This window comes from Melanaphis sacchari, unplaced genomic scaffold, assembly GCF_002803265.2.
Source record: "Melanaphis sacchari strain LSU unplaced genomic scaffold, SCAv2.0 Contig32_pilon_pilon, whole genome shotgun sequence".
Taxonomy (NCBI): Eukaryota; Metazoa; Arthropoda; class Insecta; order Hemiptera; family Aphididae; genus Melanaphis; species Melanaphis sacchari.
In genome coordinates, this window is record NW_020271199.1 from 113,452 (window position 1) to 129,696 (window position 16,245).

General features: G+C 26.3%; 1 protein-coding gene across 2 annotated transcripts; it reads left to right on the forward strand.

Annotated features, from left to right (window-relative positions):
• Positions 1–402: 402 nt before the first annotated feature.
• Positions 403–8,302, forward strand: LOC112596544 (OTU domain-containing protein 5-B-like). Of its 2 annotated transcripts, none has more exons than XM_025342284.1 (9): positions 403–916; positions 5,102–5,205; positions 5,410–5,587; positions 6,169–6,324; positions 6,647–6,803; positions 6,887–7,104; positions 7,550–7,669; positions 7,732–7,915; positions 7,977–8,302. In XM_025342284.1, the coding sequence occupies exons 1-9, from the start codon at positions 806–808 to the stop codon at positions 8,132–8,134; spliced, it is 1,386 nt and encodes a 461-aa protein (XP_025198069.1). In that variant the 5' UTR covers positions 403–805; the 3' UTR covers positions 8,135–8,302. The 2 variants fall into 2 exon arrangements, with proteins under 2 accessions (XP_025198069.1, XP_025198070.1); XM_025342285.1 differs by having other exon boundaries at positions 5,413–5,587.
• The last annotated feature ends 7,943 nt before the right edge of the window (positions 8,303–16,245 follow it).

The following is a 16,245-nucleotide window of genomic DNA, read 5'->3' on the forward strand; positions in this document are numbered from 1 at the left end:
ATCGGGAAAGGGTGAGAGATCAAGGGGAACCGCGAAAAATTGCGGCACGGACCACCGCGAGCGAAACGATCGATCGGTGTCCCACACGGCTGTGCACCAACGGGCGAGGGCGAAGGTCACGTACAAGCGGAAGCACTGCACGTGCACACACGACCGCCGCCGCGTCTGTTCAATGTTCGTGTTACGCAATATACGCAACATGGACGACGGTGTGTCGGTGTGGTTTAGAACACGCGAGACCGAACGGTGAACGCGGTCACACGGATCGCATGCCAGCCGCCGACCGCGGCGACACCAGCGGCCCTTGGAAACCGCCCGTTATCGCCGTGTCGCCGCCGCCGTTATCAGTTTCTCACACGCAATCGTTTTTATCAACTGGCATTATCAGTTCCGATCGAATACATTAAATGGGTAGTGAAAAAACTTTGTGTATTATTATTTTAATGTATACACCATACATGATACATACATTACATCGTATGACCGTATGGGTACCCACCTACGTTCAACATTAACATTATTTACTAGCGTTGTCCAACAGTCGGTGGTAACTGGTAGTCATCGCGATTAATAGTAATATATATTATAATAATAATGTATAATATCGCAAACGCTCAAGATTAGAATATGTTATTGTTTTGAATTGCGTATTTGCGTGTTATCCGATCTCAAACACATAGCAGGCTGCGCTCATCGCGGTTTTAATATTTAATATTGTTAATATTATTTTATTTTTACTTAACCAGGCGTTATTGTTTAATTGTTCTATTATTTTATCCACCGTTATTCGCGTATTGATTCTAACATGACGGTTTTATCGAAAAAAAAATCTCAGGCCCTGTTAGAAGAATGTGAACCGTCATCGAGCTCACACGGTCATGCTTTACCTCATCCAACAACTCAAGCTCATTCTCAGGTAAACGATTATCTGCTGTGTTATTTTATTTAGATTTTTGCCAGCTATCTATGTACTGAAATAAATTGCTTTGTTTAGTTTAGCCGACTAAATAAATACTAGTCATTAAAGGTAGTTAGTTTTAAAAATACATATAGTGTACAAAAAAATTTGAAAAAACAAATGGTATCATTAGACAAATATTGCCTTGTACTTAAATATTAATCTATGTTGGGAAATGCACTTTCAGTTTTTTTATTTCATATTTTGTAAAAATATATTTATAACCTGAAGGTTGTGGTTGAATCTGATTGGTAAATTTATTCATGTTCTTGTAACATACCTATTATAATTGAAAGTACACTTGAATTAAAAATTTAAAATTTAATATCGAAATTGTTTTATTAATATTTTTTTTTTTTTATAAACTATCAGAAATTATATCTAAAATATTGTCAATAATTTTTAAATTTTTAAATTAATAAAATTTGTAAAAAATAATCAAAAAAATTAAAATTAAACTTCGTTGTTTACAATTAAGTTGCTTATTCATTTCATATTGTGTAAAAAATATAATTAAAACCTGATGGCTATAGTTATATTTGGTTGGCATATTTATTCATAATCTTATAATAAATTACAATTAGGTATACTTGAATTTTAAATGTAAAAGTTAATAACAAAATTATGTTTTTTCTAAATATTTTTATACTATTAGAAAACTTTATTTTGGTCAGTTATTATTCTGAAACTAGTGAAACTACTCTCTTAAAATTATTGAAAATGTTAATGTATTTAATAATGAATGTTCCAAATCATATGTGTTGAATCCAATCACAATCTGTATTGAAATAGAATAATAATTCACACAATATGCAACAAAATAAATGGTGTTTACAGTAATATTTATCATGTTATGACTACTGTGGTTTGCAATTGAAGATGATTGAAATAACTATTACTGTCTACATAATATTACTTATGTTGCAATTTGTAAAATAGTCTATTGAAAATATTATTACTGTATTGTCAAATTAAATATTATCGGACACATATTATATTTTTGTTTGAGTAATATTAGTGTAAAATGTCAGTGTTCATGGCGTATTTAAAAAAATCAAATAATTGACGCTCAAAAATATCTATATTTTTATTTATTTACTTTGCTCTGCTTGTTACCTTTTAAGTATAATAGTTTCTTAGTTTATATTGTTAATTAATTACTTATAGAAATAATTGATACCTAGTTAATTATTTAAAAGTTCTATTACTTAATATAATGTGAAATAAAATGTGTCTATTTTATTAATTTACAAATTTAAAATATAAAAAATGGTACAAATACATTTATTTTAAGCCGCAATAAAATTATGAAATTTTCAAGGTTATAATATTGGCTTACAATAATAATTTAAGATTAATAGGTAGGTGTATTGTATTAATCATTATTATTAGTAGGAAAGGGATTTAAATTGTAATAACAAAAAAATAAGAGAAATAAAAATAAAAATAAAGTTAATGGCTATGGGAGGAGTGGCCGGACTGACACAAGGGACACAAACTTTGTATGTAAGTCTGGTATTAAAGATTATTAAAAATACTTGTTCTCGCGTTATTACTTTGCTCCTGTTCTTCGGAAGGTTTTCGAGATCGTGATTCGAGAATATGATCAAATACACCGTTATGTAAATTAGATGGTAAAAGAATCTGTACTAACAATAAGTATTTTAGGCATGCACCTTACCTGGTTCGCCGCAGTGAATACCTGTAGTACGTTCCTCGGAGAAAGATGCAAGGTGACACAAGTTACGATACGGCTTAAGAAAAACTTACGTTTAAATAAGAAAACAATTCTGATTTAACTTAAAAAAAAAGGAAATTAAGCTGTCGCTCGCAGAATCTTGTGGTGGGTTTTGAGTAGAGCTCCTGCTCGCTTGTCTGGTGCGCCTGCTCTTGTAATTTTGTCGGTGCTCATGCACTCGATAGTTTGGTTGGTGCTCATGTACTGGCGAGAGAAGACGACATGGTCAAGATAACCAGGGTCGCAGGCGGCTCCAACAAAGGCCTCCGCGTCTTTAGAGAAATCGGCTTTCTCCCCGACGATGGAGAGGCTCATTGGACCATCCCTTGTCTCTGGCGGCATACGAAAATAGATCACACGGTTTGCGCCATATTGTCACAATAATGTGACCAAACAATGTAAATCGTTTCTCTCATCAGTGATCAATAGGGATTATTGGTTTTTATTGAGGACTATCTGCGTGTTACAACTTAACCGTTATTTATTTAATGAAATAATAAAATGTACAATAAATTATGATGTGTGAGCATATCATTACAAAATGCTCTAAAAAACAAGAAAAATGTTTTAAAAAATACTTTTTAATGCACTCATAATAAATATATTGTTTTAAATTGTTCTTAAAATTATTTTAAACTCATTTTTAATAATTTTATTTGAAAAAATTTGTTTTATTATATAAATTATTATTCTTAAGTACAGTAGAATCTCGGTAATCCGACACATATCAGACTACGCTACTGCCGGATTAACGAAAACGCCGGATTAGTGGGGAGTTCATAAAAAAATGTATTTTTACTTATTGAATTTTACATTTTTACTTGTATTAAAAAATGATTTAAAAATCTTTTAGGTTGAGAGCAGTTTTCTTTTTGTTTATTAGGATTAGATCTGTTATTACTTAATTTTATCTAACGGTTTATCGTTTACGATAGTAAATTTATATATAAATACATATTGGTACATATAGGTTAATACAGCCGGATTACTGGACGTATCGGATTATCGAACGACCGGATTACCGAGATTCTCCTGTATTAATTATTCGCATCATGTTCATCATCTTCTAGTTTTCCTATCTTCCTTTTAGCTTGAAAATTATTTCCAAAAAATGAATATACAATATAAATAAATACATTTGTTATAATCTTACCTTGTGTTTCATAACAGCACTGTATAATCAGATGCTGTTTAATATTCTTATACATAAACCTGACAGTTATTAACCAATGTTGTTTTTTATATTGAGAAACTATGCTCCATGTCAACTGACGTCATAAATCTAAAATTTATACAAGCCATGTAATCAGTAGTTAGTTCTTTAGATTTGTATTATCTTTAGATGTTGTTTTTCCTCTCAAAATATTTGAAATATGATTTATTGTTTTAAATCTCAAGTTTTTTCAATTTTCGCTTTTAATTTTTTTTTAATGGATTTTCTGATACTACTGTTGTTTGTTCCCAGAGTTGGACTAGGCCACCGGACACCGGGATTTTCCCGGTAGGCCACTATGAAAATGAGCCTATGGGGCTGCAGTAGGCTATTTGGGGCCTATAATAAGCAGGCGGGAGCCTTTGTATATGTTAAATGGTAATAAGACTAATAATATAATATTATTAGTAATATTTAACTGTTATGATAATTGTGCCTACCTATAGCCAAAATTATATGGTATGTAACGTTTAAATATAAAAGACTGAGGACGAGGATATTATTTAATACTACTACTATTTATATTATATTTATTTTAATTAACTTTATTTTAATAGTGCCGTACCAACAAAAACCTCTACCCCCCCCACCCCATATACACCACTGAGGGAGCAAACAATTATTCAGCTCTAACTTTTTCATAGCACAGGCTGTGAGCTGAGAGCAGGGGTCTGTTTAAAAATTATTTCCCTGGTCGTTTGTCTGAGCTAGTCCAACTCTGTTTGTTCCGATTTCATTTTGTACTTGAGCAATAATATTAATTGCGTCAACCAATTATCCAGATGTTTCCTATGTACTAATGTATTTTGGTAAATGCTCATAATTTGCTTTGTTAAATGTCAAGTTGAGTTGCATATTATTCATTTTATTTTATTCTTTTAGAATGAAATTCAATAAAAACTTAATCGAATTTTATCCATTCTTGTATAAAAATTACTTAAAAACATAAAAATGCACAACATTTAAAAAAAAATGCTAAATAAAAGTTACATTTTATAATTCTTTGATGTATAAAATAAACTTTTTTCTTGGAAAACAATGCTTTCGGACATTCAGAAAAAAAAATGCAATTTGCATTCAAATCCATTCCCTAGTTATTAGTCTTGTTTAACTTTAACTTACTACTTGTATGTAATATAAATACAACTATTTATAAATTGTAAACTAATGTAAACTGTTATTATTATTTCAGATAAATGCATTAGATGAACGAATTAAGTCTCCTCAAAGATGGTCTGTAGAAAATATTGAAAATGTTTTAGGTTCAAAACGTAGGATTCACCATAGTCCCCTTAGGTATTTTTATTTTAGTTTTTAAATTTTTCAATTAACCAATAAAAATGTTATCTTGTGTTATTGATTTGTATATGTTGTTTATTCACAGTTCTTTTTTTTGTCTGTGTTTTTTTTATCTGATTATAATATGTACCCATAATTTATTCTAAGAGTTTTAAAAGTTATTTCATATGTTTTATCTAATGAGTTTTTAATAATTTTAAGAAGTACAAGAAATAGTAAAGGACGTGATAGAGACAATAGACCATCTCAAAGTTCTGGTACTTGTCAATGTGGAGTTACTGACTTGAATGGTCACTGCAGTTCAGATAATTGTGGTTATAATAGTGAGGATGAATACGGTGAAATTCCAAAGCAATTCAATGATTTGGAATGGGCTGAGGTAACTATAGATTTATTCTTATGTTGTATAATATGAAACTTATTTGCAAGTACCTATTTATTATTTACTGTATGATATTTGTATTTATAATGTATTTATATAATATATGGATTATGAATACTTAAATACATTTTATTTATAAATTTATTTACAGTTATTTATTATCTTTAAAATACTTGAGAATTACATTTAGTAAAGTCGCACTAAATAAAAAAAATGTCTGTAGGTTTCTGTGTGAATTTGCTTATAAAGTATTTAATCAATCATTTAGTGGTAGTTTAATTTATGACTAAACATAATTCATAATTGTTTTTAAATAAATATTTTATGTTAAAAGGACATAAAATTTCATTGTTATTAGATTTTTTCTTTACCTAAATTTTTAAACAAGTTGTGAGTAAAAATAATGTTCTTACCATCAAGTTTGATTAAAGGTAAATTCACTCTAATATTAAAGCTGAAAAAAAAAACAGGTTCTACTGAATGCAAATTTACTATGTTGTATTTGGAGATCACTTATGTGTTCTCTTAAGTTTTGAGGTATAAGCATACATTAATAACATACATTTTACAAATTTCAGCAAGATCGCATCTTTGAAAAAAAGTTGAAAAAATGTGATCTGGTTTTGAAACAAATGAAAGATGATGGTGCGTGTCTGTTTAGAGCTGTATCAGATCAAGTATTTGGTGACCAAGATATGCATGACATAGTTCGTAAACAGTGCATGGATTATGTTGTAAGTAATTTAATATAGTAGAAGAAAACTAGTACTTTTTCATCAAACTATATTTCTTTAACTTAGTCAATATCTTTTAAAAAAAAATCTTAAATCTTAATTTTAATGTATAGATTTCTTCTTCCTATTTAACATTTTTTAATGCTGTTCGATTTTTTTATTATAAATATTTTAACTGATTAGAAAATTAAATTAGTCAATCAGTAATCATATTAGTAAAATCTTACTTCTTCTATTAAGTTTAATGATATTTTTGGAAACAAATTCTACATGTATTAAATTGTATACGAAAATATTTTTATTAATGTTTAATATTTTTTAGTCAAGTAATAAAGATTATTATATGCAGTATGTTACTGAAGATTTCAATACATATATTGCTCGCAAAAGACTAGATCGAACTCATGGAAACCATGTAGAGATACATGCTATGTCTGAGTTATATAACCGTCCAATTGAGGTTTATTGTTATGAAATTGGTAAATTAACTTATTTAATTTTGAAGTTCTGAAGAAATTATACCTTAAATATTTGTATATATATATATTTTTTTTTGTTTAAGAACCAATTAACATATTCAATAGAGCTAATACATCAGAGTCCTCTAATCCACCAATTAGATTATCTTATCAAAGAGGAAGTCATTATAATAGTATTGTAGACCCACATAAAGCAACAATTGGTATAGGTTTAGGATTACCAAGTTTTTCACCAGGTTCAGCTGATAAAAAATTATTAACTGATGCTGTTCGTCAAAGTGAAGATTATTTGTTAGAACAGGTATGTTATGCATCACAGATCAAAGTATATTAAATAAATTATATTAATACAGTACTTGAGTATATCTAATTGTTATTTAAATTCTATCTTTAAAGAATTCTTATGGTTATCATTATTGTATTGTTACTATTATGTTGGATTGCATAAAAAATTGATTAATGTAGTGGACTAATCACTAGCAACTAAATCATATTTAAAGGATCATAAACCATTATCGATTTATTAAATATTTAGTAATTGCTCATGTAATCGTGCATTAGTTTCTTGAATATAAACATTTGTAATGATAATTCAATGCTTTTAAATAATGTTTATTAATTACTCAAATTTTTTAAAAATATTTATAAACATTTACTCAATTTTAATATAAAAACCTTTTTTTTCTTCATTATTGTATGGTTGGTATATCCATGTTTAATAAAAAAAAATATTTTGATATGTTTAGACTATGTTAGAAGATAAACTTAGAGCTACAGATTGGGAAGCCACAAATGATACAATTGAAGAACAAATAGCGCGTGAAAGTTATTTACAATTTTTAAAAGACAATGAAAAAAGAAATAAAGTAAATTTTAAAATGTAATTATGAATTATGATTAAAATTATTAAGATTATAATTAATTACAGAAAGATAACGAGTCATCAGCTACGTCAACTGCAACTTCTGCATCTATTGTCAAACCATTTCAATCTCGAACTTCCCCACCAAGATACTCAGTTGGACCTAAAACCCCACCTAATTTATCTCCCTGTAGAGATCGTTCAGAAATAGAAAATCCTACATTTGTTACATTACCTCCACATCTTTTCGGTAAATATTTTTTATTTATATAAATTATTTCTTTAATTAATACTTTAATTTAATCACTAAGGTATGTCTAAGTGGGAAGATATTGATATCTTAACAAAAGTTTTGGCCACTTCACAACAAGAGTACCTTGACAATTTAAAAAGACAACGCGATGAACTTAAAGAAGAAGGAGATAAGAAATACTTGTATGATACAGACAAACCGTCTACTTCTCAATGAAATTTTAAACAATGATAATTTCATAAGATATACATTATGCATTATTGTTAAGATCAACAATTTTTTTTTTTTTAAATTATTATTTTAATTCACCATGAGCCACTATTATCCAATTCGGGTAGCCTCAAAAAGTTAATTTACTGTTTATATAATTTTCATTCAAACTAATTTGATACTAATAAATATAAATAATTTTTTATCAATTAAAATTTAAAATACTTGAATGATAAGTTTTTTTTTAAATTTTTGATTAAATTAATTTTTAACTTCAATACAAATTTGAAAAAGAAAAATAAGTTGTTTTAAATAGATTTAGTGGTTTTTAGATTATGGAGTACTAACAAATACAATATTTTTATATAATATTTCATAGATGATGATTAGGGTTTAGAAGTTAATGCATTTGCTTTCTTCTTTTTTCTTTTTCTTTCTTTTTTTTTTTTTTTTTTTTTTGGTTGGAGGAGGGGTAGTCAATTTTACTATTTTTTTAGAGCATATTTGATGATTAACAATATATTTATTATGCAATTTAAAAAATTGACAAAAAAATAACTTATACACTTTATAATAAGTATTTATTTTAAAAAATGGTGTCCCTAAACATTTTTCTAGGGGAAGTGGTGAAAAATTAACTTAAAAATAAATGATGATTTTTATCATTTTATTTATAGAATATGATTATGTTTTGTCATTATTACATTAAATTATTACAACTAAGTAACAAATTTAAAATTCTAGGGGAGCAAGTGCCCCATCTTGCCATCTCTTGGGAATGACCATGTTTTTAGGATTTTCATTAGATTTATTGTATCGTATTTATTAAATCCTTAGTTGGTATACTATTTTTAGTTGTTATTAATAGATATTTAGTACAAATTATAAAATATAAAAATATTTTTTAATTAAGAGTTCATGATAATTGTGAGTAAAAAAAAATAATAAGTGTATATTTTTAAAAACATATTTAGTACTTTTTGAAGTGCATTAAGTTCTGATCCCTAATAATCATAACAATATATTATATGTTTTAATTAAATGCGTAAATTAATATAAAGTAAAGTAAGGCAGTGAAGCTACTCATGGTGGATTAAAGTATTTAGTCTTAGTTTATTTAATTTTTATCTTAAGTAAAGTTATACATTTTTTAATATTCTGTATTATTAAAAAAATTGCTATGTTTGTTAACAAATCGCACAACTATGATAAAATGATGGGGGGGGGGGGGATTATACCTACTTAGATTTTAACAAAGCTAGGAAAATATTGATTTTACATTAAAAATTCCAAGTCTATCAATTTAAAATAGAATATTTTAGGGCTTGAAATCGGAAGTAAAAATATTTTATGTTTTCTTCAGTGGTGTAACTTAGAGAGATTAGAAGATCTAAACCAAGGGTGTCCAACCTTTGGTGAAGTCTGGGCCAAATTATATGGGTAGAAGTTGTTGTGGGTCGCATAGTTTTTAATAATAATAGTTTATACATACAGTGTTTTATTTTTATTTGTTGATAAATGCCACGAGATCTGTGCCGTGAACATAACTCCAATAATAAAATATTTTATCAAAATCGGCTCGAGTTGATCCACTAATCACTCGTATAATTAATGTGTGCCCGTGCTATTATGCTAAGATAAAAGTATTAAACACTATTAAAGTTTATTTGATGTTTAATATTATGTAGTTTTATATTCTTATGATAAATTTGTTCTCGTAATATTAATATATTAAATACAATTAATTAATAGTTTTTAAATTGAAGTGAGAGCCGTATCAATATCTACCATGGGCCGCATGCGGGCCGCGGGTTGGACACCCCTGGTCTAAACACTAGAAGGCTGAGTTAATTTTTTTCAATTTCAATGTTGTGTTTAATTTTTTAAAAGATCCTTAACAATTTTATATTTTATCAATATTTAACATCAATTTTAAGTCCTGTTTCAGAAATTATATTTAAAATTATTTTAATTTTGGCGGCTAGATTGTACACTGCAGGTAGATAGTAAACTTAAATGGGGTAATGGACAAGCATTGCTAGACTAAAGCCAACATAACTGATTTCTATGCAACTCAATGCTGGGTACTAATTAATTAGAAAATTATTTTAACTTGACTAGATAGTTTTAATTTATAATAACTATAACTTAACTAGTTGAATAAAGTAATCTAATTTGAACTCGTTAAAAACCAAAAATAAATAGTTTTTTTTTTTGTATTGCATAAAACTCAATGTTCTATAAAATGTAAAACTAATGGACTGGATAATAATAAATAATTAATACTTAGATTTTTTGATGATAGATTGGTATATTTTTGATATATTTTAATTTTTGATAATCTCTTATGTTTTTTGTAATGTGTGGCTTAAATTATAGCTATATTGCTATTATTATATAATATATAAACATAGTTAGTACCTGATTATTCATTTAATGAAATACTTAACATCTAAATCAACAGATTCATAAATTTATATTTTTAACATAAAAAAACCCTTCTAATTTCTATTCTAACTTAAGTTATTATTTTCATCAACTAACCAGGCGCCGATTCAGAGTAATTATTAAGGAATGGGAAATTTTATATTATTCAATAATTTTATAATATTATAACTGTAGAGGTTGAATTTATATTCTCTTAAAATCCTTAAAATATGATGTTTTTATGTCGTTTAAAACAGGCAATATATTCTCTGAATATTCTTTTAAAATACCAGATATATGATATTTTATGTCCTTAAAAATGAAAAATATTCTTTAAATATTAAAAAAATAAAAATATATTCAGTTTAAATTTATTGTTTATTAACTTGTGTTATTAATTTGGCTTTAAATTTAATTCATTTTTCAATAACAAATAATATCTATAATATATTGTTCCATGTGTTCTGATGTCATTTTAGTATGTTGATTTGTAAGAATGTTTTTCTATAGGCTGAGAACTGTTCAATATCAACCGATGTCACTGGAGAAATATCTTGTGATTAATTTTTATTAGAACCTAGAATTCATATAGTTAATATTGTGTAATTATCAAAATGCCGATATACGTGAAATATGTTAATTATGTTGATATTACAAAAATAAAATCTTCAAAAATTAAACATTCTCAAATATTCTCTTAACATGGTGAATATTCTCTAACCCCTAAATTATGTTTTTTTTTTAAACAAAACAAATTTTTCTTATAAATTATGTATTTCATGAATCATAATGATATCTTATTCTCATTTATCTACATATACTAGAAACAAATATGTAAAATCATAAAAATCTGACTTCTAATTATTATAAGTGTTACCATAAATATTTCTTTAAATTTTAAGCTAAAAATTTAAAAAAATTGGGTAGTCATGTTGAAAAGCACAGTATTTAAGAATAATTAGTAATTTATAGATACACTCAGTATCTGTTATGTCGTCAGTTGACGCGATTAGAAATTGCCGAATTATAAATATAACTATCCGAAAAATAATGTATTTATTATTATTTAATATGCATAGAACTACAAATAATAGACTTAACTATAATAAATTTATAATTTTCATCATTGACATATTAATATAATAATTTAATTTTTTTTTTCATGACATTTGGGGGTTTTGTATCTGCGTCTACAACTAACTATTATTCGTGTTAGAAATTTAGGAATTTCTCAAACTATCTTATTTTCTAGCTTTATTAGTTTTTTTAACTTCATTTACACAACTTATCTTTAACTAGGTTGAAAAAATTTTTTAACTTTCCCAGCTTTTGTGCAAATACATTTTTGTTTTGTGTGGAGTATAATTAATGTTTTATAAGGGTGTGTTTTGATTTTCTCTGTTATTATTTTTTTTTTTAATAAGCACTACCTCATTAGCTCTATCTTAGTTTTACATATGTATTTAGTTATATCCAGGGGTCATAAGTTTATGTACTAAAATACATTTAAATATGTATGTAACTATGCTTCTAAAAATTTTCAAATATGCTGTAAAATTGTTCATTATACTTAAAAAAATCAGATTCATAGATACTTTCCCATAAAATATGTTTTTCTATCCAATACATTAAATTAGTTTTGAGATTTTTACAACAACATATTTGTTATATATTTTTTTATTATTAATACTGAAATCTATTATTGGTACAAAACCAAGTGATGCACTGATAAACTTATTGTCAATACGTTTATTGTTATAATGTGTTATTTTATATAATACAAGGAAATTTGATATAATATGTCTATAAATTATTTAAAAGGTTCCAAAGAAAAGCTGTGAAGGGCACATACCAAAAATAATGTGTTTTTATATCATATTTATTCTTAAATGATTTATGCATTAAATTTTTTTATATATTTTTTAAATTAATTTTATTATTTCAAGTCAATCTCAATGTAGTGTATTGGATGGGGAAACATATAGAATGGAAAATACCTTATAGGGAAATGTCCCAATACCTTATAAATATGCCTCAAGCTATATGTAATTGTACTTTTGTAGTATTTTTAAAATATTGAAACAAATTTTGTTTTTGATATAAGCTTTGAAAGCGATTACAATATATGTCGGCAACACAATATAGTGTGTGACATAACGTAATTTAAGTTATAACGTTTATTGTGTGTCACTGCGTCTGTATACCGTTAACTGTTAAGTCTACGTGTTTTTTTTTTTTTTTTAATATTTGCTGTGAATTTTTAAAATTGTTTGAATTTATTGATGATATATCACTCTGTATAGTATTTATCATTTGTGACTCTTTGTATACACATTGTAATACACCGCTGACTTGTCACATAGTGGCAGAAACAATGCTATGGAACGGTTGCTGCCGTCAGTCGACATGCGTGAAACGGTTTACTTCTCTCGTGGCCAGAGAATAGATACTTTTATTAAAAATTTAAACCATTTTTAACAATAACTTAAGCAAATTTTAAATGTCTGATTATATCAAAATATGCCTTTTATCAAAAACTTATAAATATGCAATGATATACAAAATAACATTTTATATACTGAATCTTATTATTTTGAAATTGATTTTTATAATTACCTAACATTTAATTTGACTTTAAATATTTACCATGATGTACCTAAACTCTTAAAATGCCCTGTTGTAATTAAATATTTAGTAGTGTTAATATTTTACATAATACTTTGTATTCTCAATATGATTGTTCTACAGAGGGTTTATTGAAATTATTTATTTTAATTGCAATTTGTAAATAGCTTTTTTTTTAAATCTATTTTCTTAACAAGAGATTTAAATAACAAAAAATTGTGCTATGATTATGTATTATAACTCTAGTTTGCAGTGAATATAAAATTTTAGTATTTATTGTAGTAGTAGTATTACTCATATTGTGTTAATATACTTGATAATGATTTAATAATCATGTTACTAATAAGAAAATATAGTCTTATATGCCTAGTTGCATAAATAATCACTTATCATTCAATAAATCAATAAACTAATGATCCCTAAAACATGAAAACATGATTAAAACACCCAAAATTTGGGCTGTAGTCCATAAGCGCAAAAAAATACCTCTTTAACAAACCATTAAATTTAGTGAATCCTTAAATCAATCAATTTTTTGTTTAACTCTGTGTAAGTTATTTAAACAAGGATGTAGTGGCATGTACACGGGGGTAGAAAGTCTTAAACATTCAACTCCTCCAGGTCCAAGAATTATGTACATAGGACCAGTAGCGGAACCAGGGGGGGCCTAAGGGCTTCATCCTTCCCCAGACCTCTTAAACAGTCTTTTTAATTGCTGCAATTATTTTAAACTGTGCAATAATACGTTATAATTAATTAAATAAGTGTAGATTAGATTTTGTATTATAAAAGTTATTTTAGAATAAAATAATTTAAATTTATAATAGTATAATTACTATAGGTACCTTATCTATAGGTAATTAATATTAACGATCTAACCACAATAAAATTAATAACGTCATCTTAAACATTTCTTTCATATTTTTAGGAACACGTGAACTAGAACATGGCTCAAAAGTAATTTTTTTTAGGAAGCCCCTTCCCTAAAATTTAATCCTGTATTCACCTCTATCTAGGACTGATTAAATGGATTGATCATGTTCTCAAGTATATCATGATTCATGGTATGTTTATATCTTCTGAAAGGGTCAATGACGAGTTAGCAAGAAAACATTAAATAAAGTAAAATATTGTTCTGCATAAAAAAAAAAAATCTCGCTATGCATACCTACTTCGGAAATAAATATTATTGAATGTAATCCCCTCCCTCCATTAAAAATATTGATGTACATCACTACGAGAATACAAAACTATGTATGATATATTTAAAATGTTGAGGTATAAATGACTCTAGAATATAATTATTATGGTATTTGAAGTACTTAAATGTCAGATTACAGTGTAGTCTTTTTTTCATGAAATATGTATATGAAACATTGTCAGATTCTTATAATATTAACTAAAGATAATATAATATTGTGATAATAATAATAATTTGGATTTTAATATAAGTTCGTATAATTGTAATAAATATGCTCGGTTGCATAAAAGTTGACGAATTTAATAGACCAATCATGTGTCACTAAATCATGTTTAAGCGACCATTGGCTCAATATTGATTTAATTACCTAGTGATTATTTATGTGACCCGACAATAGTGTAATAATTATTGATACATTTTTCTTGAGATATGTGTATTTTTGATAAAAGTAATTTTTGTTTGTTTTATGTTGCAATTATTGATATATTTGTCATATATTTATAGTTAATGTATAGTTCCAAACATCACAATATTAATATTTATCATTTATAAAAATATATACAATAGTTTTATAACAAGTTAAATTTCATATATTTGCCCGTGTATGATGTGAAATGTATTTATGATATAAGAGACCAGTATAAGATTTCTACAAGGACCCTTATTATAATCTGTCTGGAATTATAACACAATCAGATGATTACTATTTACTAAATGTATGGGATTGTATCAAGAGAGAGCAACCTTGTCAAAAATTATGATTTATTTTTCTCTATAAATAAATTTCAGATGTTCAAATATTTTACATTGTCATTAAGAACTGTACACCAATTGTAAATTGCATTAAGTCTTTGACAGTATTTTATAAAATCTTACATATTCCATTAGATATGTACAAAATATATAAATAAGTAACAAAATAAAGTAAACATTTTAAAATAGAGTGATTATTATTTTTTTATTCATGAACAATAATTAAGATAAATGGTTCGCAACATTAATTAATACGTTGTTAAATACATTTTTTTTTCATCAATTTTTAACTATTTATAGAGATTTTGAATTTAATTCAATGCATATTTTGAAGTATACCTAGACACAAAGCACACTATTCCAGTGTCTGCTATCTAAAGAATAACAATTCACTTCGTTGTTTTTTAAGAATTTTAACAAATTTATTAGATTCTGAGCGGATAAATGTATTGATATTACAATATATTATTTTTTCTTGTGTGTCTGTGTTATTCCATTCGGAGTAGTAAAATATCTTCAATTTTTAATATATTTTTTGTTAGAAAGTAAATCTAGTTGGTTCTTATGGGAGTTAAAGGTAAAAAAATCATAGCAGTTTTTTAGCAAAAAAATTTAGGAAAACGTAAATTTTTCCGCAAGACTAGTTTTCAATAAAATCAATATTATTTTTTTCTTGTAATTCAAAAACGAACCGCGCTTAAATATGTTATTTGCTTATCAAATGTTTATATTAGCATATTCTATAGGTACATAATATAATTTTCAAAATCATATGGTTCTTTTTATGCTATTAGATATAGGCATTTCAAATTTTGAATTTTTTTTCTTCAAATGTCGATAAAAAAAAAAAATTGTTTGGTTAAAAAACTTGAAAATTTAGTACAAGATTCTTTTTAAACTATTGTTACCGGAATTAATAATAAAAATTGAATATAAATCCACAATTTTTTCTAAAAGCGTTTAAAGTTCAAATTTGATAATATTACAAATATTTGTAAATTATTTTGTACCTAGTCAAAAACGCTAAAATATTCAATATTAATAGCTAATGTTTGAAAATTAAATTCAAGGTTTCTTTTCAGTAGTTCTTACCAAAACTCCAAGTTATAAT

What these genes read in the sequence shown, in the direction of transcription:
- LOC112596544 (XM_025342284.1), top strand. Translation starts at nt 806, where the DNA reads ATGACGGTTTTATCGAAAAAAAAATCTCAGGCCCTGTTAGAAGAATGT. An exon ending in AAGATTATTTGTTAGAACAG is followed by an intron (nt 7,105 to 7,549) that starts GTATGTTATGCA and finishes TGATATGTTTAG; the next exon opens with ACTATGTTAGAAGATAAACT. An exon ending in ACAATGAAAAAAGAAATAAA is followed by an intron (nt 7,670 to 7,731) that starts GTAAATTTTAAA and finishes AATTAATTACAG; the next exon opens with AAAGATAACGAGTCATCAGC.